Source organism: Cervus elaphus, chromosome 17 (genome assembly GCF_910594005.1).
Source record: "Cervus elaphus chromosome 17, mCerEla1.1, whole genome shotgun sequence".
Lineage (NCBI taxonomy): Eukaryota > Metazoa > Chordata > Mammalia > Artiodactyla > Cervidae > Cervus > Cervus elaphus.
Genome location: NC_057831.1, coordinates 56,265,070 through 56,290,944, shown reverse-complemented (window position 1 = coordinate 56,290,944; position 25,875 = coordinate 56,265,070). Strand labels below are relative to the sequence as shown.

At 44.6% G+C, this 25,875-nt stretch overlaps 1 protein-coding gene across 6 annotated transcripts in view; it reads right to left on the bottom strand.

Annotated features, from left to right (window-relative positions):
- TBC1D1 (TBC1 domain family member 1) overlaps positions 1-25,875 on the bottom strand; it is a 224,136-nt gene that overhangs the window by 123,345 nt on the left and 74,916 nt on the right. Inside the window, exon 1 of one of the 6 annotated variants that reach the window (XM_043870720.1) lies at positions 20,703-20,932. The exons of 3 other annotated variants lie outside the window; for them this stretch is intronic. In XM_043870720.1, coding sequence (XP_043726655.1) covers positions 20,703-20,732 — 30 coding nt within the window. In that variant the 5' untranslated portion in view covers positions 20,733-20,932. Of the gene's footprint in view, positions 1-9,035; positions 9,093-19,839; positions 19,969-20,702; positions 20,933-25,875 lie in introns of those variants that run through there. 2 more of the 6 variants (XM_043870718.1, XM_043870719.1) reach the window with 2 other exon arrangements.

The window sequence follows — 25,875 nt, the reverse complement described above, 5'->3', positions numbered from 1 at the left end:
AGAAATGTCACAGTCAACATTTTTTTCTTAGCTATGGTTTCTCGCATACACTAAATGGTCATTTCCTTTACTAAAAAAAAAGAAAGAAAGAAAGAAAAAAGGAGGGGTGTGGACCACAGTGTTCTGCATTTATCATCATGGGCATACGGTCAACCCATTCTAGAACCATCTCCCTCCTCCTCATCACAGCATCAATTTCATTCACTGCAAACACTACACAATGGAAATAACAACAACAAAAAATAATAATAATCTCTTCAGGACCCAACTGCAATTACTCTCACACTAGCTGTCATGAACTCTGCCCCATCAGAAGCTATTCTGGCAAACGTGCAATGAGCAGCCCAAACTTTGCATCCACTGCCGAGACCCCTAGTTGTGTCAAGAGCATGAAGTGTTTGTGCACATATGGGGAGAGGCGGGAAGGTAATCAGGAGAGATGAGAATGAACCCAGTATTGCTTTTTAAGTCAGAGAGAAACATTCCATTCAGAGGAAGAAAGAGGAGATAGCATATCTGGGGGCAAAACGGAAACAGAATAACCTTCAAAAAGATAGACAAGGTCAGCCCTAAGACCTGCCCCAGCTGAAGCCATGAATCTACTCCAGTGACAGATCCTGCAGGCAATTCTGGAATGGGAATGCCAAAATAAGCTCCAAACCCTTGCCAGTGCGAGCAAGACATCCAACTTCTTAGAACTCAGCATCCTATGTTGCAGGCTGTTTTGAGGAGAAAATTAAACAATGTGAAAGTTGTTAGTGTAGCACCTACCACACATTAGCTTCCAACAAATGCCAACTGTGAGCTTCATGTTTGCCAAGTAATGAAAAGGTCAACTCTCTATTAAAGTAACAGCACCTGCAGGCAATGAGCTTGCTATTATTCCAACTGCCTTTCAGTACAGAACTGGTAATAAATGACAAAAATTTATTCTGTATCAGCTAGCCACAGATAATGCCAATCACATTTTTTGGAAATGTGACCGAATTTCCAAACATCCCATAGGCAAGAGAACTCTCCCCCATCACACCCCACTCCCAACTTGCCAGCAATCCCAAATACCTAAGAGTAGCAAAGCTCTGATTCAAATGGAGCTGGGGAAGGACATCCCCTTCTTCCTTCTGCCAGCACTGAGGTGTCATGAGGCCCACAGGAACAGAGTGAAAACCACTGCCTTACAAAACTACTCACCTGCCTGAGTGGCAGGCAGTTTCTGCAGCACATTCAGGACAGCCCTATAAACTTCAGAGGATAAAACACCGAAACGCTTGAATGACAGCTCTGAGAGACCAGAATTATTGTCCATTTTGCTCACTGTTATAGCCTGAAGTGTCCAGGACAGTGCCTGGCACAGAGCAAGTATTCAGTAAGTTTGCTCAATGTATGAGTGACTGCAATTGAAAATGAAAATTTAGTGATTTCAAGGTTTTTAAGTGATAAGAAATATCTCAAGTAGACCTTAGAAGATAAACCTGTAGATCTCCAACACAATGCCCGTGCATAGCATGCATGCAACAGATATTTGCAGAAGGAATGAATGCTGTAAAAATAGCAAACCAGAAACAGAGACTAGACTCTTTTGGATTATAAGATTTTACTAGACAGCTGAGGGCTGCCCCTTTAAGCGCCTAAGCTATTTTTATTTTAACCATTTTTGGATAGGAATCATTTACTGTATTTTTTCCAAAGGCGATAGAGAATGCACTTGAACACTTTCTTTTTTGTGGTGAGCATATATTACAATGACCACACGAGCTACTGAGGCTGTGAAAAGCTCCGTGCTGGCATGGCTTAGGGCAACAGACAAGGTTGTGGGAATGAGAGACTGTATCTCAGCTTTTAATTACGTACCCCACCTTCCCACCAGTCCTCCCAAAACAGATGCTGGCATGCTTTGAAATGCACCCCAGGAACCAAAGCAGAAGCTCCTAAACTCACTGTGCCACAGACCCCCTCTGACAACATCCTACAGACCCTTCTCAGAGAGAGATTTGTAAATGCCATAAAACAGACCACAACACAATACAAAAGAATCACACCAAAAGGGAATTATCCAAATAATTATGATACAGCATTATGTGCTTCTCACCAGACTTAACTTGGTCCAGTGGCAAATCACATAACTACTGTAATTCAAAGTAATGATGAGCGTATTCAGTATTTTTGAAAAATGTGTAACAACTATAATACAACATGAAAATAACTGATTTTAGTAATGTTACTGTCACAGGAGTTGCCAGTGCTAATGGGAGGCGGGAGGGTGAGAACTCATAACTGAAGATGTTAAACTGCAGTTAGAGATTAGTGAAAACAAAGGTGAATTTTTCTTCTGTCTAAGCTCATGAACCTCCCCCGACACCCAACTTCCATCCTCCGATTTCAGGATAAGGATCCTTGGACTAAACGAAGCAGATGGGGTGGGGGATAGGACCAATTACAGTTAAACATAAGATCACCACCAGCCATCTCTCTTGGGACCATGGTGTGAATATATTGTATATATGAATAATAAAACAAAGCCACTGCACCATTCCAGTGCAAACCTAAGTCTAGATTAAACGGGAAAGCTATACCAGAAGCCATAACCATCCAAGTCTACAAAGGGAAATTACAATGTTAGGATTCAGTCAAGAAGGGAAGCAAAATCTAAAAGGGTTAAAACTCAAGTGTCCATTAGATAGAGTTATGGAATTAATTTCTACATAATGCAAATGCTTCATCAATATAAAAACATTACAACTCTTTTCAAATGTTACAAAGACTCAATTTTAGTTTGATGTGATATACTGCCTAGCTGGTCCTTGATTATGACAATTTAGTCTAATATACAGACGAAAATAATTTTTTATGTCAGCTTCAAGTTATCCCTGCCAATGGGAGAGTAGAAAAATATGACAAAATAAATACTTTTGAATCCTTATTTCAAGAAACTGTCATTTAGACTGCAGCTCACATTTGACACTGCAAGCAAGCAGGGGAGGCTTTACTCTAGAATGTTCTTCCATCAACTCTCTACTAGCGTCTGCTGATTGTTCCAGGCCCAGTTCAATCACCTCCACTCCCACGGGCCTGGCCCCCTGGTATACAGGTCACAGCCCTAACACTCTGGGCAGGGAACAGGGTGCTGTTTGGTTAATTTCTGTGGGCCCTGCAGGCCCGTATCAGCGTTTACTAAACACACAGACTTTAAAGTAAGAGGCAAATGAACAGCTTTGTTCTGTTTCTCACCTTAAGTATAAAATATATAATGTAACCTAATAAACCTCCATTTAAATATGTGCGTGTTCAGTCACTCAGTCACGTCCGACTATTTGGGACCCGAGGGACTGTGGTCCACCAGGCTCCTCTGTCCATGGGATTCTCCAGGCAGGAGCACTGGAGTGAGCGGCCATTGCCTCCTCTAGGGCATCTTCCCAGCCCAGAGACCGAACCCATGTCTCTCGGGTCTCCTGTGCTGGCAGGCAAGTTCTTTACCACTGAGTCCCTTGGGAATCCCCCAATTTAAATATATTTACTTGAAAATACACCAAAGTCAGGCAAGAAAACTGTACAGGTTAAAATGAAAGAAACAAACAACAAAATGACTGTTTTCAAATCTTACCCAACATCTGGTAGAGAAAGAGTGACACCAACATTGTATACAATCACAAACACCATCGAAGGAAAAGCTGAACTTCTGAGACCTTCGCTGGATCGGGTGGTTTAATATCGTACTTATGGAAGCCAACTGTGCTTCACACAGATTCTCTCACTGAATCTTCACACCAACCCTCTGAGGAAAACCCCATTATTTCCATTTTACAGAAGCACAGACTCTTCTGGGTAAGCGCTGGGCACTGGGGCTGTCGATGAAATGTGGTCTAAGTGGGGCCAGAAATGCAGTACTTTTTAGGAAACCAGGAGCTGGAGGCCACGGCAGTTGCAGGGACCTCAGCTCCCTGGGAGGGGACGGGAGGACCAGAGGACAGGAGCCTCCAAGGAATCAGGCCGGTGGGGAGAGTCAGGGAGGGAGCTCTCCCGCCCAGCTCACACCTGGAGAACGAACAGGTGAGGCCAGGCCAGCAGTTTCCAACAGATCGGGGGCTGCTGTGGACAGAATGGGTTTGACGGGCGAAGTAACACAAAGAGGATGGTCCGCAAAAGGATGCTGAAGTGGAAATGCCTTAGTTACCTGCCCTCACCCCTGCGGAGAGGCTCAGTCCCAGAGACCAGGGCCTGGTCACCCCAGGGCCTGGCTCTGCTCCTCACATCAGACTGAGTAAACGAGCCCATTGAAAATGTAGCACCTGAGCAGGAAGAAACGCCAGCTAGGGCGGAGGCAATACAAATGGAGAGAAAAAAATGAGGTAAAATAAAGCACGCTAGGGAAGGTACAAAGGGGAGTGTCAGTAATTCATTGGGTGTGGGAGTTGACTGGCAGGTGGTAGAACCACCCGCAAAAACCAAAAAAAAAGAAAAAACCCTGACACTTGAAAAGAAATCAGACTTCATTATTCAGTCATACAGCATCTTCTCAAAGCGACTTTATTTCTGAAGGAAAGTGGGGATGGTGCAGATAGCATGTGCCGCAGCCCAGCGAACACGCTGCCTCCTCACTCGCCCGGTCCATTCTGCCATTCTGAGCCGGAATGCTGACAGGTTTTTTTTTTTTAAAGTATGTATATGTGAAGAGCTGCTATTTCTTCTACTTATTTTCAGCAGAAGAAATGCAAAAAAAAAAAAAAAAAAAAAGAAATGCAATTTTTAAACAGTGCTTATCACCAAAAAAGATCTGTAGGAACTGCCCAAGGTTATCTCTGGGTAGCAGAAATAAGGTGGTTTGTTATTTTTGCTTATCAACATGTTATTGTTCTATATTTACATACACTGCTTTTGCAACTTCAAAAAAAGGTTAACTTTTAAAAGAGTACATTTTTCTTAAACTTTAAGAAAGTTTAAAGGTTACTGTCTAACTTCACTAGATAAAGCCTTCCAGGGGCAAAATTCTTTGGAGGAAATAAAACTCTTCATTTTAAATATGTGATAGTTATTTTCAATGTAGAATTTTGGCATACATTTCTAAAGCGCCCCCAAATGCTTCACCACAGAACAAAACTTAAGTCATGAGATACGATCTAAAAACTAAACTTTCATATCCATAGGAACTAAAAACAATCAATATTCAAAAGACTGCCTTTTTATATGCATAGGCCATTATTTAAGATAAAAATTCTGGTAATAGAAGAACTGGCCTGTTTAACGATGCTGACAGTTCAAATTTGGGTTTCTATTAGCCCTCTTAATCAGATAGCTGTGCTACTCCCCAGGACTTGCAGTAAAATCAATGTAATTCAAATTATAATGTTTGTGGATACAGTATGGAACCACCTCGACAACATCAATATTAATTTCTGTAAACACAAAATAATTTATAGCATGGGGCTATCCTCTGCATAGCGCCTTTGTTCAACTTACTGAAAGCCAAAAACCCCTGTCCACCCCCGACCTCGGAGACAAAAACCTACGGACGGCAGGCTCTGGTGCACACAAATGTGGGCTGGACCTCGGGCTCTGCGTGTCCTGTGGGCTGGAAGCCTGTGTGCAGCGTGTGACGTGCACACAACACACATGCCTGGCGGCCCAGTCACAGCCCTGTCACCGGCCTCTGTGAGATCCACGGCAGTTTCCCGGAGCACGTTAGAAATTTAAACTTACTAATGCATGACTGCCAGACTCAGCTGCCAGAAGGGGTTCTGGTATGGCTTATAAACATTAATTACAAGCCATATTACTCACAGTTCTTAAATTCTGCACCACATTAGCTCTCATAGCACTGACGGCATTCTTAAACAAAACCTGTCACGTGTGTTCAAGAATTTTGAACTTCATTCAGATGAGTGGTGGAAACAGGACTTTTCTCGCATATCATCTCGGTCCTTTTCTTGAAGTTGACTATACTCACCAAGGGGCCATCCCTTTTCTTTAACCTTGATCAATAGGCACATTAGAACTTTGGCCAATAAAGGATATTAGTTAGAACTGAGCTTATTATATATTTCCCATCTAACATATTTTGTATTTTATGTTTCCCAAGTGTAACAATAACAATACTATTTGCTGGTCCTTGACTTTTCTCAGAAGTTATGTTAGACAACTTCAGCAAATGTTTTAAAAACTCAGACTGTATCCTAGCACAGGCTAGCTCAAAGGTAGAGATAAAGAGCTAATAACACTGAAAGACTGGAAGTGACAAATACACCCCACTGTACATAAAGCAGATAACTAAACAACAAGGGCCTACTGTCAGTCAGAGGAACGGTTTCTCCAGTGGTGATATATGAATGGGAGAGTTGGGCCATAAGAAAGGCTGAGCACTGAAGAACTGACGCTTTGGAACTGTGGTGCTAAAGAAGACTTCTGAGAGTTCCCTGGACCAGTCGATCCTAAAGGAGATCAACCCTGAATTTCACTGGAAGGACTGACACTGAAGCTCCAGCAACAGTCTCTGGCCACCTGATGCAAAGAGCGGACTCACTGGAAAATATCCTGAAGCTGGGAAAGTCTGAATGCAAAAGGAAAAAGAGGTGGCAGAGGATGAGATGGTTAGATACCATCACCCCATCACCGGCTCAACAAACATGAATTTGAGCAAACTCCGGGAGCTACTGCAGGACAGAGGAGCCTGGAGTGCTATAGTCCACGCACGGCATTGCAACAAGTCGGACAAGATTTAGCAACTGAACAACCACCAAAGACCTACTGTATATAGCACGGGGAACTCTACTCAATACTCTGTGATGGCCTGCATGGGAAAGGATCTAAATGAGAGTGAATATATGCATAGGCACAACTGATTCACTTTGTAGTACACCTGAAACTAACTCAACATTGTAAATCAACTATACTCATATAAAAAAATTTTTTTTTAAGCAGAGTTAAGTGGCAAATACTTTCTTCCTCATTTTAGAGATGAAGGAAATCAATCCCAAACATGTACACAAGACAAAAATGAAACAGTGCAAAGCTGCACGTAGAATGAAGTTCTCCAAGTGTCACTTCCTAACCAGCCCCAGCCCTCAGCTAACGTTTCTCCTCCTTCCTAACCCACTGACCCTTCTGGTTTGTGAGAAAGAAAATCGGATCTTGTCCAAGAAACCAACCGTCCCTCCACCGGCAGTTTCCTCAAGACCAGCCGCTCACATGTTACACTGAAGGGAATAAACTGCAGTTCTCTTTAAATCACTTCTAGTTCCAAAATCTTACTATACAAACAAATTGGCTAATTGAATGAAAATAATTTTTTTTAAAATCCCAATATCAGGAATGTGGTGATATGTATAAAATATTTACATAAGTTGAAAAAAACCCTCAACTGGGTAGGTACCCACGGAGTAGATACAGCATGCCAAAAGTTCATGTGAAAAAGATTTAAAGATTTCAGGTGACTGTATGCCCAGGATAAGCCAACAGAACAGCCTGGATAGCAGAAGAAGGAAAAAGGAACAAAAAACCTATGACAATAGGAGAAATGTTATCCTTACATTAAAGGGGCCACGGCCCCACCATCCTTCCCACTCATCAGGCCACACAGCAAGTTTCAGTTTCAGAAGACCTTAAAAGCAGAGGCAATAAGAATGGGAAGGTGCCTGCAAATCCATGAATAGAGACTGGGGGACCAAGCCATGAGCTTGCAGCTCAGGCAGAAAGACAGAATATATGCCACTACCTTAGCAAGTAGGTCGAAGGGAAAAAACAAGGGCTTCCCGGTGAGACAGTGAGAGAGAGTTCTGCTCAAGTGTAGAAGGGTAGGGGCATCTTGGGACGCTGAGTCTCCTGGAAGGGATGGGAGCACGGCTTCAGGGCTCAGAGCCTAGGGCCGCCTTGCAGACAGGCAGCAGGACCACCTACCCCACGCACCCCCAAAGCAGCACTTCCCCCAGCTCGAATCGGACAGAGTAGTTCCTCCTCCCGCCTGCACCCCACCAGGCTCCTCTACTGACTGCAGCTTCACGAGCCCAGACATTTTACAGTCAGGAACATTCCTAGAGAACCAACACTGAGACCAAGGCTGACAAGAGATAAAGGCGCAGATGTGCCAGCCAGGAGCTGCTGCTGGGAATGTGTTCAAGGCTTCCTTGTTTCTCTCGTGCCAAGGGGACAGCTAATATGTGCTGAGATGCTTCCCAGCCTGACCTGCCATAGATTGACTCCATGATAAAGGACAAGCATTCCACCTACCAAGCAGGAACTACAGTCTCTGAATCCAAAAGACATTTTCATATGTGGGATTTCATCTTGGTTTACAAAGAGGAGAAAAACAAGCCCTACGGGGAGGAAAAAGGTGAAGAAATTTTTTTGATGTGATCCCCTCCTTTAGACTAGTACAGTCTGAAGACTAGAACAGTAAAAGACACCTCCATTTCGGGCATCTCAGAGAAAACTATTGGGTTCTGCTTTCCTCTCTACTCTCTCTCCAGGAACCTCACCCACTCCCCCAAGGAGAACAAAGATAATTTAGCATACACCTTAACTCTGAACTCTTTCCTAAACTTGACTCAACTTTTTTTTTTTTTTAGTGAAACAAGTTTGACTCAAATTTCTAATCACCTCTCTGAGAATCGCCCAGACGTGAGCACACTGACCTTTAAACATCCAAATCAAGCTCATTCTCTTTGCCCTAAAACAGGTCTCTCTCAGATCCCTGTTTCCCAACTGCCTTCCGGGCAACTGGTTTGAAAACCTGGAAAGTGCCTTCTACTCTCCTCTCCTTCTCCGGTTTTCAGTAAGCCATCAGGGTACAGTCTCTCTCACCAGGAACCTCAAGCACTGGTCTAGGCCTATACTTAACTCAGACCACAGCAAGACCCGCATCGTCGCCCCAGCCCCGCCTCTGGCTTCTGCCAGCACTGCCCTCCACACTCTCCACCGGCAGCCTCTCGCCAACGTCTCCCACAACCCTAACCACCCACCCCGACCCGCAGAGCCTCCACACCGGGGCATGAACGCCCCAACGGGCCAACCTCGGCGGGCAGGGCGGGTCAGAGCTCCACTCACACACAGCCCTGGCTTCTTCTGCTCTCTCCGAAGTCCACCTCCATGCCTTTGCTCGCTCGAGCTTCTGCTTCCATCCAAACACTCCCGCTCACCCCCTGGATGGGACTCTCAGACCACTCATTTCAAAATCTGCTCATTTTCTCAGGAAACGAAGCCCCAGGGGCCTGGAATGACAGGCATCCGGTCACAGGCTGGGCTAGACAGAGCTGACCTCTCCCTTCAGGGCTTTTTTCCTAGACCACACCAAGTCCCCATGACTTGCTTTTAAAAAAAGATAAAATAAATACTTTGGATTGAAATGTCTTCATTAGAATAAACTTCTAAGCTCACCAAATTAAAAAAAAAAAAAAAGCACAGTGCCCACATTTCCAGTAACTTGGGGATTTCCCTTAAAAGACTCACAGGCCCCACTGGCTGCACTTTCCAGTTTAACCACTAAGACTGTGGATGTGAAGGCCCTGGCGCCCAGCCTGGGGTCTGCCCCATGGGCCTGAGAGCAGGCTCACCCTGCCCCTACAGACAGGAGCCAGCTGTACCCTACAGCCTCTGTTTATTCAATCAGGGTTAAAGCCAAAAACATTCTTAGATCTACAGAGCCCTGAAAACCAGCTGAGAGAGGTGCTCCAGGACACTGCAGGCTTTCATAACACCTACATCCAGACCACATCTCTGGCTCCTTTTGAGAGGAACAATATTTAAGATGTGTACAACTGGTTCTGACTATGCCTGCTGATTAAAGTCAACAGTGAGCCTGCCAAGTAGGATTTACCGCATTTCGAAAATTATGACCTCCGTGGACCAGAAGGCTACTCAGGTGTTGAGAGCCCCACCACCAGCCCACTTGATTGTGAGACTTCCGTGCACAGACCACTGCACCCACCCGCCCGCCCTCCCCTCTGAGAGCCAGGAATTACATCTTTCTCATCCTGGCATCTGTGTCCCAAGTGCCAGGTTCAGAGAAGACACACCATCAGTGTGTGCTGGATTTCTTGGCCAAGAATGTCTGGAAATACCACAGGACTCCCCGAATAGTGTGGTAACTGCAAAATAATACAGAATCGTAGGCTTTGGTGGTCTAGCACAGTGACCTCTTGCTCTGGGGGAAGAAACCCAGAGATTACATCTCAAGTAGTCTAAGCACTATAGAACTGGTCAAATCACACCCTGGTACAATGCTCTTTCAGTTTCACTAAAACTGGGTGATACGCCTTCACTGAGACTCCAGAGAATTTGACATTCTCATGTACTCCCTTCAATCCTTTCCAAATGCAGAACAGTACTATGGCTATTTTTAGAACTAAAAGAGGGTTCTGACCATACCAAAAGCACTAGCAAACTTCATGCTCATTACACAATTCATTTAGTAATAATCAAAACACAAAGGGCCACGAGCTCATTACTCATAAGCAGATTTTTCGTTTGTGCTTCTGAAGTCACATTATACAAAACTCTAATATTTCAAATCTGGAAACTTACATGTGTAAGAAAGCAAAAACCCTGACACAATAGAGACCATCATAATAGACCTGTGTAAAATGTCTCTAAGCAAATATTGTCTCAAAGATCTTAGGATTTATTTTCACCTAGTGACTGATTTCCTCTGGGTCCACCCTATGAAAAGGACTTCTGCAAAATACCATTTGGCTGATTCTTAACTGCCTACAATTATGAATTCTGCTAAACAAATAAACTTCCTTCCCATTTTTAAAGCTTTTCCAAAATTGGAGAATCGACATCTCTGGGGGGCACACTATTTTCTGAATTTGAAACAGCACTGGCAGTGAAGGAATTCTTCACAGTATTTTGAGACAAGAAAAGGACTTCAGAAAGGATGGCATAGCTGCTCCCTACCTCTATTTTAGGGAAGCGGAAGTCAAGGCACAGTTGTCCCCCTGGGTCAGGTCACAGAGGTGGCTGGTGGCGGAGGCCAGTCTAATTCTCTCTGTCCTGTTATTCCCCTATTGGAGCTAAATGACTTGTAGCCTGAAAAGCATTATGATCCTGTTCTGCACAAGTGAATCAGGACTTATGTTTAATTCATGTGGAATGTGATAAAACAACAGGGAAAAAAACCCTGATACCAAGGTGAGTACCCAGTGATGCAAAGAGCTATGGTCTGAGTCAGAAAACCTTGTTTTAATCTCAGCTGTCACTTCAGAGAAACCACCTCATCTCTGGAGGACCCAATGTTTTCATCTTTCAGAAAAGGGAACGGAACTAATAAGCAACTGTGAAGGTCATCCCCATCTCTAAATGCAATGAAGAAGATGATGGTGATGGCTCACACTCATAAGTGCCTGATCTGAGCCAGACATTGTTCTAAGTCTCTTATGTGGGTAAATCCTCAACAGCCTGGAAGATGGCTCTTAGCCCCATTTAGAAGATGAACACATTTGTGCTTTAAGAGAACTGATGTGTCCAAGGTGGCACCTCCAGTGGGAACAGATGGAGAGGAGATCCATCCAGGCCAGTGAGTCCAGAGGCCCTCTCTTCCTAAGCAGAGGTAGACAGTCTAAGATAACTGCCCTGACTTGCAGTAACAAGAGCTATTTCAAACTGAGAACCATCGAGATCATTCAACACGATGTCCTATGAGACCAAAGGTCAAGGCCCAGGGAAGTACAACTTCGCTGTGTGAGTCAAATTCAGTGGAAACATATGACTCCATCCACCCCACTGCCTGGACAAGCCCACTCTAAAGAGTGCTCGACAGTTTACACGCACTCACCTCGTCTCATGTGACACCCAAACAGAACTGCTCGGCTGGCAGCTGAGCAGAGGTTACCATTCCCATGGCAATGAGCCAAGGTTAGAGAGCAACACCGGCGAACCTGGGCCTCCGAGCCACACCTTCAGCTTCCTGTCTGGTGTCCTGTCGCTGGCTGGAGGAGATGCCACTACGGCAGGAAGCTCCGGAATAATTCTTAACATAAAGAGCACTTTCCAGTAATCTCAATAGCTGTGACAAGCTGCCTAACTTCTCTGAATTCGGTTTCTTCATACACTTTTCCCGACAAGGGGGGAGGAAGGAATAATCCCACTACTTCCAGGATTCCCTGGAAGCTGACGACTTCCCAACACAATAGCAGCACTTATTAACTGCTCAGAAGTGTGATCATCTCTTCCTTCCTATGGCTGCATTAACGCTGTAAGTCTACCCTGCAAGTGATGCTTCTCTGAGAAAACTCACTCTTACTGAAGGAGCAGAGCTATAGCACACACACCTGCCTCATCTACCACAGGACGCCCTCTTGGTAACGGGAGCCCAGGACTGGGAGATACGTCACCTCACTGGACTTTGGCAACTGCCGCTCTTTTCAAATAATCAGAACCTGGTTTCTTCCTGTACAAAGTTCAGACAACTGGTCAAGCCTCCCAGGCTCTTGAACATCTATGACAATGACACCCTTTCATACGTTACAGAATCTCCATCCACCTCAACAGACTACTTAGTTTAAGCCTCTTTTCTTTGCCTATTTCCTTGCAGGCCCCTTGATCTACTCTGAAACGCACATGTGTACACTCAGGGGGCTAAGTAAAATATTCTCAAAGACAATCTACTGATAGACATGCATACTTTTGATTTTAGGAAAATAATTTAGAGAGAAAGTACAAACAAATCAGCAGGACATTAACAAAGTGTACAAAAATCCCAGGGATCTGGGACCTTGAGTTTTAAGTTCTACCACAACAAGATATGTGATCTTGTTCAAATAAAGTCACCTTGTTCAAATGAAGCCCTGGGTCTCAGTTTCCTCATGGAGAAAAGAGAAAATGGAATTACATTCCAGTATAACCAGAATGACCACCATACCACAATTATCAATAGGTGTGTCCGTGCGCTAGGGCATGCTGGGATGAAAGAAGAGAGTCACTCTTAATTCTGAATCTCCTGGTATCTGGGTAATTTACTTAATGGGACCGGTCTTCCTTAAGGTTAAAAAAAAAAATCACTGGTCTCAAAAGCAAAGCAGAGTTAAGACAGCAGCCCTGAAAAATGCTAAAATATGCTGGAAAACTACCAAGAGTATATCCTGGCTTTTTTCATAATCCATCACATCAATGACCTACAACTCAATCATGTTTCCTTAAAGACTTAGTTCAGACATCCTCGCCTCTAAAGTCCGCTGACTCCCTGTGCGTATCTGCATTATCACACTAAATTCAACCATCTTCACAGGCATCCTCTCACTGATAAACTGCAAGCTGCTCAAAGGCTAAGCCTGTGTCCTACCCTCCTCTGGATCCACGGCACCTACCACCACGCGTTCACAAAACTCATGAACTTAAACTACAAACTCAACCACATTTTAACTAGTTTACATTTGCAGACAGTCTTCATAATTTCTTATGCAAACTTGGACATTCCATTTTAAAATAGGACCCATAGAAAAGAGATAAATACAGACAAATACGAAACACATTATTAATTTTACAGGTGAAAAAGGCTCAGCCCAGCTCAGAGTGAACAAGGCCTGTGAGTCTAATTCCATCGCAACATGTGATAGACAAAAAATACTCTGCAGAAGTACCAAAGCGCATGATAACGAAGGAAATTTTTTTCATCACATTTTTCTTATAAATCTAACAAAGCAGAGTAGACTGCTAATTCATCAATCTTTCAAAAGCAAATACAGAGGTAACAGAAATAAATAACAGAAAGGTACTTAAGTCTAGAGACACAAATAGAACTAAATAAAATTTCTGTTTGCTTTTCTATAACTTTCATAAATGTTCCTGAATACCAATGTATTATTGTGAAATAAAATTCAAAAAGACTATTATTTCTACTCCTTAAAAGTTATCAAAAGAAAGGAAGGGTTCCACATCATTTATCAACAGGGAAATGCAAATGAAAGCAACAAAGAGATACTATTACACATCTATTCGAAAGGCTGCAATCTGGAACACTGACAACACTAAATACTGACGAGGATGTGGAGTAAAAGGAACTCTCACTCACTGCTAGTGGGAATGCAAAATGGGATGGCCACTCTGGAGAACAGTTTGGCAGCTTCTCAGAAAACTAAACTTACTCTCACCATATGATCCCACACTCCTTCTCCCTGATGTTTTCCCCAAAAAAGCTGAAAGCGTATGTCCATACAAAAACTGACACAAAGATGTTTATAGCAGCTTATTCGTAACTGCCAAAACTTGGAAGCAACTGAGAGGTCCTTCTGTAGACGAAAAAACTGGTACATCCAGACAATGAGATATTATTCAGCACTAAGAAGAAATGAATGATCGAGCCATGAAAGACACTGAAGAAACTTACATGTACATTACTGAGCGAAGGAAGCCAATCTGAAAAGAACGCATACTTTATGATTCCAATTATACGACATTTGGAAAAGGCAAAACTATAAAGATCGGCGGTTGCCAGGGGTTGGAAGGAAGAAGGGATGAAAAGCATTGCACGGAGAATTTTTAGGGCAGTGATATTACAGATACATGCCATCACACACTTATCCAAACGCACGGAATGTACAACCCTAATAATGAACCACAGTGTAAACTATGGACTTTGGGTGATAGTGATATATCAATGCAAGTTCATCAATTGTGACAAATGTACCACCCTGATTAGGGATACTGATAACAGGCGAGGCTGCTGCATGTGTGGGAACTGTATCTTCTGCTCAATATTGCCATGGACTTAAAATTGCTCAAAAACTAAATCTATCCAAAAAAAGAAAGCAGGAGATTTGAATCTACTTTTCAATAACAATTTGATGCCTAGTTTATTATATTATCCAATGGTATTTGGGGCGAAGTTAAATATACTGAAAAAGAGGAAAGGTCATCAAAGTATTTTTTAAATTTAATAAACTGAACAGGGATTTCCCCAGAGGTCCAAAGGTTAGGATGCCACATTCTGACTGATGACGGGGTGGGTTCCATGCCTGGTCAGGGAGCTAAGATTCCACAAGCTGTGGGGTGCGGCCAAAAATGAAAAAAAAAAATAATAAACTGTAAGAGTTCATATGCAAAATGTTCAAAATTTTTAAAAGGTGAAAGAGTATGCAATGCAAAATTTTCCTTCCACTCTTGTTCTCCAGACACCCAATTTCAAAGTTGCTGAGTTTTTTTAAGTCTTATTTCATAGGACACTATCTCCACTATTGTCCTCCCATATACAAGTGACTATTCTGAAGTCATGGCATTTGTTCCAAAAAATACGAGCAACTCCTATGTCTAATAGTAGGTATAAAAAAGGAAATATTTAAATTGAGAACCTTGCTACTCAAAATGTGGTCCCCAGACGGGCAGTATCAGCATCATCACCTGTGAGAAGCTTGTTGGAAATGCAGAATCTTCAGTTCCATCCCAGACCGGCTAATGCAGAACTATTTAATATATTTCAACAAGATGCCCAACTGATTTGTACACACTGGTATACATGACAACACCACCTCTGTTTTCACAGAGTGTACAGGTTAAGAAGATAAAATATTTAAATAACTGCAAGATACACAGACTAGACTACACAGCTACAAAAGTCTGGGGACAGATCAGTTTTGGTCTCTAATGGTTCCCACCATCACAGGTAAAATGCCAACTCCTCTGAAGGGGTCTGTATGCCATATACATCCTGGCCCCTGCATATCTGTTCAGCTCACCCTCTGCTACTCCCTACAGCAGATTTCCTGCCAGCCTGGCCAACAGCCTGTCACTGAGGCTCCTCCAACGTGCCTACAGGCCTCTGAACACGCTACCCCAAACACTTTGCACCCCTGAGCTTCCTGGCTACCTCCCCCTTGGCCATCTTCAGGAGGGGGCAGCAGCCCCTCCCTGCTCTCCCACGGCACAGCCCAGCTGGCTGATGTCTACCCTCCCCTGCCAGAGAAGCTCCTGTAGTTATTTTCTACCCAGTTCAGCATGCTCATCCAATGAATGAATGAATGAGTCATCAGAGATGCTTCAGGGAAGGCGTGACCATGAGAAGGACTCAGATGGTCAGAAGTGGAAGATCAGAGTGGAGGCACATTTAAGGCTAAGATTGGATTAGGGAATCTATCTAGGAGAACAAACTATAATTTACTTTCTTTCTCATTATGAGATCTGCTCCAGGCAGTGTTTCGCTGTGGATTAGATGGGGTTTCTATCCCTGCTCTTCTCCCTTCTCCCTTTGTAAAATCAACCTGTGCCCAAATTACTGTCATTCTCAGTAACCAGAGCTCCCCAACCACAGAGAGAGGCTGCAGCCACCACTGCCCAAACACCCCCACAGGAGCCTTGGTGGGGGCTACACCAGTTCTGCTTAGCAGAGGCAGCAAATTTTTCAAATTCAAGGAGTGGTTTGGCTATGACAAGTTCTTCCCTCTTCATTAAACTCAAACATGCACTAATTAAAAGGAATTTAAATCTACAGACAAAAAAAATATGGTAATACATATTTTAAAATTTTCCATCTCAACCTAGGACACAATCTCAGCAACAAACCAACATCAGACTGACTTTAAGCAAGACAGCAACACTGCCACCTACACACTAGCTATAGTCAGATTCACATCTTACAGGAAGGCCGCTGTGTGCCAGTAAACAGAAGAGCAAGTCCAACTGGTCAGAGGCAACCAAGGTGGGCTGATCCAGCCTGCAGGAAACCTCAAAGGTAAGTAAATAAGCCCAATGCCAGGACCCAACTGTGCCTGCAAGCTGTGGTTAGCAGCAGCTGAGCAAAGAACAAATTGTGCTTGTATTCAATACAGAAGAAGCAATTTGCTACTCAGCCATTTGCACCAATCTCAGACACTGGGTCACAGTCATTCCAGAAGATAGAGAATAATTACATATCCAAGGCATCACTACCACCTCCTGAACCACACCTGCCTCCTAAGTGGTCCCCCCAGCTTCCCAAAGCAGATATCCCTCCTAGCTTTCACACCCACAGCACGTACAAGCAAACCCCGCACAGCACCCTGGAACCCTCTACAGCCTGGCCCACATCGGCCCTTCCCAACTCAGGACCCAGCTGGCTCTCTCATGCATCACCTGCCTTCCTCCTGCTCCCCTACCAGGCCCACCTACAGGCCTTGTTCCCTGCTAGCCCCTCTTCCTGGTTCTTCTTTAGGGACCTATTACCACTCAGGTGAAATGCCACCTCCTTGCCACCTCAGCCCCAGGCACTCCCCCACCAAACCACCTTCTTAACTTTCCTTCCTAACACTCACCACCATCTGCAATTATTACATTTATTTATTTGCTTCCTTCATTGCTGTCTCTCCTGTCTAGAATTTGAGTCATGAAAAGGGGGACCTGGTGTGCCTGTTCACTGCTCAATCTGAGGTCCTCAATCAATACCTGGCACACAGTAGGTGCTCAATAACTAGATCTGTGTTGAATACATTTGTTAACTTGTTGAATGAATAATGGCTATAAACCCAGGTTCTAAGCAAGGTCAAATATGAAAAACCTGGTTTTACATAGAATATATATTAGTGATTGAGTTTACAAAAGGACTCCTTTCCTAATATATTTTTAAATATTACAAAGCATCAGTGTGTACACTTTTTAAAAGATAAACTTTTAGTGCAAAATGAACTAACTCCTCCAGGGCATGAATAGTGAGTGCCTGGTACACAGATGGCAACCACCAAGTATCCGCCGAATATATACAGAAGCATTGGAGAATAGCTTAATACAAGGCATGAGCTACATGAAACTCGACTTGGACTTGAAAACACAGAAAATTTGGCTATACTTAGCTCCCATTTTCTATTTTATCTGACAAATTGACATGTACATTTTAAATCCACTAATTTGAGATACTAGCAGTAATCTTAGCCATCATTTTTATAGGCAGTAGAGATCCAAGAAGTTCAGAAAATTATCTGGCAGTTCTGTTGCTGTTAGTCTTCACCAACAGGGAAGTGGACACACAGAAATACTCAATAGATTACTCAGAACTGCCAGGATGTCTGTGGATTTAATATAAAAATCACAAAGCTTGAGAAATTTGTTTTTATTTAACAGTGTAATCTACATAAAAAAAATTCCAGTATCCCTGATGAAAGACTAATCAAGAAATCATACCTCAAAAAAATAAAATAAAGAAATTACACCTCCATAAACCTGGCCCCACTTTCAATATAATGCACACATGCCTTAATGCTCCAGGACATGTCTAATTTTAAAAAGGCATGTTAATTTTTCTTTTAACAGATAATATCTTTGAAATAAAATTCTTCCCTATTTTGGCTTTATTCTTACACGATAAAATGACTCACTCTACACGTTCAGTATTCACACACTATTAATGCATCATCAAAAAAAACTAAATTCAAGTTCAGGTCACCACCTGCATCAAGTAACAGACATCTACTCCCAAGTAACAGACATCTATTCCCCTTCTTCACTAACAGGTGTTGGGCTGCAAATTACAAAGGTCAAATTAGGAATTTTTAATAGATGTGCAAACGTTTGTGTGAGGTGTGTGCTCGTGTGCATTTGTGTGTTCTTGAAAGGCCACTCTAAAGTCTAACATAAACGCACTTTGGGAGTATACACATTCTGTACCATATCTGTGCCTCGTTTCTACTTTTAAAACATTTCCTAGTCTATAATGCAAAGTGTGTTAATGACTTGCCTCTTAACTGAACACCAAATAGGTTCCATAGAAAGCCACTCTTACAATGGCTTACAAGAAATGAACTTTCAAACAGTAACTTCATATTCTAAAAGTGCTCATAGAATAATACAGTCTACAAAAATCAGTTATAGGATGCAATTTACAATAGCACAAGACCTAGAAAAAATGAAATACAAAAGAATAACATTTCTTAAAATTATGCTGACAACCGATAGATAACTTTGCTCCAAAAACATTTCATAGTTGTTTGCTACTGTTCTGTAGTTTAAACAATTTTGGAATAACATGATTCAGAACTTAGATCAAGTTGGTCACATGCTGTTCATTTTTTGCATGAACTTTTCAAAAGTACTGCCAGTCGTGGAAAGCTGACAATCCTTACAAAATCCTTGATTTTTTTTTAAAATAAGGCTTTGGTTTGCTGTTTTTTCATCATCACCTCTGTAGGCCAATATAAACAAAAGTTCGCCACACTCCTATAGTGTAAAGCATCTTATATTGTATGTTTTAGGAAAGTACATAAAACTATAAAACAGTATTAGCAGTAAGGTTTTTTTAGATTTACCTTTTGATTTTGGAATAAAACAAGTCTTTTTTTTTTTTCTTACTCCTTTTGGCCTTACAGTGTAACAATATTGGGTTGGCCAAAAAGTTTGTTCGGGTTTTTCCATGAGATGTCACCAGAAAACGAATTTATTGCCCAACCCAATATAGAAGCAGATTCAAATCCTCAACCTAGAATGAGTAACAGAATACTCAGGCAACACACCCTGAATTACTTTTTAAACTATATGACATTTTTAAACTTTAGCACTATTTGGAAAAGCCAATAAGCTATCACTTCAAGTCAGAAAATCTGGGCATTGTTAATTTGTCTTCAGTACAAAACTAATTCACAACGACTCAAAACACGTTTGAAAGTCACTTCACTTTTCCTACTAGCTGTGTTTCAGCAACTGAAGATTCTGGTGGGCAAGAGAAGACAGTAGGATATAGAGCCTGTCTAATAACTGTTACCTGGTTTCTGCGTCTCTATTTTATTATCACTTAAATGACAAGCAAAGCCTATCGGCCTCATATAAAGGTATTTGTAAAAATGTACTTTAACACTCTAAAAACACTGCATCATAACTAGAGGTACCACCACCTATTATTTGTAAAGGGTCACAGAACGGCTAACGGGTTCTCTCAGGGAGTTTAATTGCTCAACTAACCTGCCATACACCCAGAGCGAGCCCTGCGAAGGGGCTGGCAGAGAGAGGAGCCCGCTGCACTCGAGAAAGGTGCCCGATCAGCCCGCCGGCCTGCAGAGGCTTCAAGAGCTGCATCGTTCAGAACACACGACACCTGGTACCCCGGGAGGATATTATTCTATCCCTGCCTTCTCAAACTGGTGGGAACTCTAGAAATCCATTCCAATCCCTTCGTTTTTGCAACAGCGGAATTGGCCTGGACTTGTAACGCTTAGTGATCCTGAAGGCGCCAATGTTCTGAAAATAAAACTTCAAAGAAATAAAAAGAACTTAGACTTAAAACTCAGACCCCCCCAAACCCGCCCTTGGAAACCAGGGAGTTAAAAACAAAAGACAGACATCCTCTAAGCGCGCCGAGTTCAGCCTCCGGGCATCCTCCTTGCACGGTCCCGACAACCGAGCACAAACCTGTCTGTATCCGGGAGGCTGACACGCGAGGTCCCGCCGCCTGGACACGCCTCGCGGGGAACCCGGGGCGCGCTGGGGGCCGCAGAGGCCCACCCGCCCGGTGTCGAGCCTCACTCTCCCTACCCGTGAAATGGGCGTGAGGCCCCCGGCTCTTTCTCCCCTCGGGGAAGAAAGTCTAATGAATGAGAACCACCTGGTGAGCGCCCCGGACCGCGCTGGCCGCTCTCCGGACGCGGTCCCTGAGCAAGGGGCGCCCCTCGCCGCGGTCCGATCCCACCCCCACCCAGCCGCAGAGCCCCAGCGGCCCGGACGCCCAGCAGCCCGACGGTTACCAAGGTTCCCCGAGCCGCGCCCGCCGGGACGCCAGCTCCCGGGAGGTCCGCTACCGTAACGGGCGCCGGCCCGACGCCGCCTACCTTGGCCACCCAGCTGAACAATGGTGACATCGCGGGCCGGGCGGCGGCTCGTCGCCCGCGGCTCCCGCTCACTCCCTCCGCCGGCCCGAGCGGCGGCGGGCAGCCAGGAGCGGGCTCGGGGCGCGGCGGGGCCGGGGCATGGCTCCCCCCGCGGCGGCGGCGGCGGCGGCGGCGGCGGCGGGCTCCTCCCCGCCGTCACCGCCCGGAGAGGTCGCGCCCGCGGGGCAGCCCGGCCGAGGAAAGGGAAGTGGGTGGGGAGAGCGGGGGAGGGGAGCGGGGGAGGGAGCGCGGCCGGCCCCGCCCCCAGCCCGCCCACCCCCACGCTCGGCTCGCGGCGGGAAGTTGGGACCCGCGGGGGTCGTCCTCCTCCGGGACGCCCCCGGCTGCGCGGCTCTCGGGGGAGGAGTCGTAAACCCTGAGGGCTTAGGGACGCGGCTTCCTAGGCCTTCGGGGTCCGTTTGGCCCAACTTTGAAAAAACTAGGAATTCCTCTACCAGACGTTTGATGAAAGCCCCAGAGCCGGAGCCGACACAAAACCCGCCCAACTCCCAGGGGTTACCCCCACCCCCAAGGCTTTGCTTCCTAAAAGCTCCAGATTGCTGGTAACAAAAGGCCTAGTGTTTCCCTAACTCCTAATACCTTTATATAATCAAAGGTGGTTTTCTTGTAGTCAGAAAACTCAGCTGTTGAGACTAGAAAAGGGGCGGTGGAGAAAGAACCTTCAGTTCCTGCCAGCCTGGAGATTTCAGCAACGTGAGAAATGTTGGTTTCACCAGTTTTCTTCTCTCCAAGGCAAGATGATAAGCCGTGTAGTCATTTTATTGCTACAAAGGTTAAGCTGAGTTTCAAACTCTGACACCCAAGAGTTGCACGTTAAAAAAAAGAAAAAAGGCTAAAGGTCACATGAATAGTCAATGTGTAAATGTCAATATATGTGTCATATGGAGCCACTCACTTGCCTCAGACCAAGTAGCCACCCTAGAACCAGAATTTTGATTCTTTCCTTTTGTTATATTAATTGTGTCCTATCTTCATGGGGGGCTTCCCCGGGTGGCTCAGTTGTAAATAATCTGCCTGCCAATGCAGGAGACTGGGGTTTGATCGGGGTCAGGAAGATGGAGAAAGAAATGGCAACCCACTCCAGTATTCTTGCCTGGATGGAGGAGCCTGGTGGGCTACAGTCCCTGGGGTGGAAAAAGAGTTGCACATAAGTAGAGACTAAACAACAATCTTCCTGGGACATTTTTATGGCGTTTCCAAAATGCCTGTCATCTTGAGTTAGATGGGTATATTCAATATCTACCGCTACATGACAAATTACCCCAAAACTTAGAAACTGAGAATAGCAGGTTCTGTGGGTCAAAAATCCAGCAGCATCTTAGCTGGGCACCTCTGGCTCCAGGTCTGTTAGCTGGGTCTGCAGGCATCTCAAGACTGAGCCGGAACTGAAGCATCCACTTGCTCACACACAGTTGTTCCCAAGATTCAGTTCCTTGCAGGCTCTTGGGCTCAGGGTCTCAGTTTCTTGCTGCAGCATGTGGTTCTCCCCATAAAATTGCTCACAGAATGACAACTTGCATCCCCCAGGATTCAAGAAAGAGCAGGTGTCCAAGAAGGAAGTCAGTGGTTCTGTAAACCACAGAAGTGACATCCCAAAACTTCTGCAGCATTCAGTCTAATCTACACTTAAGGCAAGCATATGAGGGCATAAATGCCAAGAAGACCACACGAGAGGAAGGGGTGTCTTCTTTTTCTTCTCCCAGGTGGGATGCATGGGAACAAGATAAATGATAAAGGCATGGTGAATGTCAAGAGTGACATCATTCTAACAAAGCCTACCTGGGTACTTGAAAAGAGCCTTCGGAGCATCTTTGTTGCTTAGTCACTAAGTCATGTACGACTCTTTTGTGACCCCATGGACTGTAGCCCACCAGGTTCCTCTGTCCATGGGATTTCCCAGGCAAGCATATTTAAGTGGGTTGCCATTTCCTCCTCCAGGGGATCTTCCCATTCCAGGAATGGAATCAGAGTTTCCTGCCTCTGGCAAGAATTCCTGTATTGGAATACAGGAATACATTCCTGTGTTGGCAGGTGGATTCTTTACCACTGAGCCACCAGGGAAGCCTTTGGAACATCTTAGGGAAGTGCTATTCTTTCATTCATTTCAGCAGTAATGTTCCCTAGAGGTGGAAAGCGAGAGTGCATTTGCAACCATCTAACTAAATCTTTCCATTTGATCACATTACTTCCTCCAAGCAAGCAGAAGAGAGCCTGAAAGCTCCATTTCAGTGAGAGCCTTTATGGTCCCTACTGCCTTGCTACTGAAAGTGTGGTCCATGGATCAGCTGCTTCAGCATCACCTGGCAATTTGTCAGAAATGCAGATACTTGGACCCTGCCCTAATCCCATCCTACAGAGTCACAAGCTTCATTTTACCATGACTCCAAGAGGCTAGGATGCACATAGAGTTTGAAATGCACTAGAATGTGAGACACACTGGCCTTAAAATAATGTAACTGTCAAACAGTTGAGAGACCAGCTAAACTGTCCCTCATCCGTGTGATGGTGTGAACTAGCTCAGCAGAGAGAGACCTAGTGAGCTAAGGGGAAGCAACATCATTTTAGTGGGAGTGGATGAGCAGCTGAGGACCAGCAGGACAAGCTGGGTGGATGACAAATGTCAGCCTACAGCATCACTCCAATCCCCAACCTGAGCTCTAGGAAAACGCCTAGGACTGAGAAGCAACTCAGAGGGGAACCTGAAATGTACTGAGGAAACCCGAATTACCTCCCAACTGACTGAGATAAACTTTCTGCTTCTTTGGCAGGAGGCGGGGAGGCAAAAATAGAGAAATTACCTTAAATTTAGAAAACTGCACTTCTTACAAAAAAAAAAAAAAAGACTAAATCCTGAATACGCTAGAAAGGAAAGAGTGTGGGCAGGTGAAATAGGGACATCCAGGTGTCACTGTTTAAACCTGGATCCAAGTACATACAACAGGGTGGAGTCTCCCGCAGTTCCCGGTTTGCGTTTGCCTTCGGCCTTTCCTGGTGGCTTAGATGGTAAAGTGTCTGTCTGCAATGCTGGAGACCTGGGTTCGATCCCTGGGTTGGGAAGATCCCCTGGAGAAGGCAATGGCAACCCATTCCAGTACTCTTGCCTGGAAAATCCCATGAACAGAGGAGCCTGGTAGGCTACAGTCCATGGGGTCACAAAGAGTTGGACACGACTGAGCAACTTTACTTACTTAAACCTAACATTGGCCACCTGATGCGAAGAGCTGACTCATTTGAAAAGACCCTGATGTTGGGAAAGATTGAGGGCAGGAGAAGGGGACGAGATGAGATGAGATGGTTGGATGGCATTGCCGACTCGATGGACATGGGTTTGGGTGGACTCCGGGAGTTGGTGATGGACAGGGAGGCCTGGAGTGCTGCGGTTCATGGGGTTGCAGAGAGTCGGACACGACTGAGTGACTGAACTGAACTGAAGTGAAACCTTACGTGATTTTAGACTCAAGAGAGGTCTCCATCTGCTCCAGGTGTTCTGCTTGATCTAGGACTGGGCAGAATCACTCATTTCAGGGGAATCTAAGAACCTTTCTGATGGATGGACTTGATAGTAACATGTGGGGCTGTAAGGGTAAATATTACATGTGTGTGTGCACACTCAGTCATGCCCAACTCTTTGTGACCCCATGGACTGTAGCCCACCAGGCTCCTCGGTCCGTGGAACTTCCCAGGCAAGAATACTAGAGTGGGTTGCCATTTCCTTCTTCAGAGGATCTTCCCAATCCAGGGATCAAACCCATATCTCTTGCATCTCCTGCACTGGCAGATGGGTTCTTTACCAGCTAAGTTCTTAATTCCCTGCCAACATGTACCTTGCCAACAGAAACTCTGTTATAATCTGGAAGTTCATTAAGGGGAAACTGTTAACATCAGACAATCTAACAAATCTCACATTCAAAATGAGTTTCCTTAAAATACTACGTTTCCTCCCATATGAAAAAATGTATCCTCCTCTAAGAAATTGTATATTCCCCTAGGGAAGGAGTGAACATAGAGGGGGCATGGATAATTTTTAATAGCTCCCCAGTGATGCCCTCTCAGCCAGAATTCAGAATACTTACAGACACTTACAGACAGAATAATCATTGCTCAAAGACGCTGATGGTTCCCTAGAGTTACCTGTGCTGCCAAGGCGGCTTGGTGAGGAAGGAGGGCAGATGATTTGGCTGTCTGTGGCAGCGCTGAATTCTCAAAGACTTAAGGGGCAGGCAGGTCATATTAATGTGTGAAGAGGGCCAAGTGTGAGACAATAAGGAACAAATGAGCTGTGGCAATGTGGAGAATAGGTACTCAATTATTAAAGTTCTCCACCCAGCCAAGCAAAATGTGTAACCCGAATGAATTCAGCAGGAGAGGTGTTACTGGTGTTGACCTCTGGATTTACTTAAAACTTGGAAGAGTGTGGTGTGTGTGTGTGAGAGAGATTCTGTTTATTAGCCAGGATTGAGAACCACTTCCATAATTCTCAATCCTGGATCCTTTATTTTTAAAAATGATTTCTGTGCTCTGTGGAGAGCAATAGGCTATCCAAATAAGACTGAAGAGATCTAAACAAGTAGGATCTACAGAAAACCCAGGTCCAGGTACGTTTAAAAGGAAGCTTATGGCTTCCCTGATGGCTCATTAGAGAATCTGCCAGCAATTAGGGAGACCTGGGTTTGATCCCTGGGTTGGGAAGATCCCCTGGAAAAGGGAATGGCTATTCATTCCAGTATTCTTGCCTGGAGAATTCCATGGACAGAGGAGCCTGGCAGGCCACAGTCCATGGGGTCACAACGAGTCAGACACGACTGAGTGACGAACACTTTCACTTGAATGTCTCACCATCTCAGTTTTCCTGAGACATTAAAGGAGGGCTAGAAAGAGAAAACTCAGAAACTGGAAGAATTGCTCAGGGACTAAACTTGATCATAGTTTCCCAAATAAGCCTGACCCTGCTGCCCTTCTGCCATGTTCCTCCTTTGAAAAGGAGCAAGGGGCAAGGACAGCAAACCCTCCTGAGAGTCCAGGAGGAGATGCTGACCAGCTCCTCTCCCACAGCTGAAATGTGGAGGGCACAGAAGTCGGAAACTTGCAGAAGCATGACCTCACTCTGCAACCT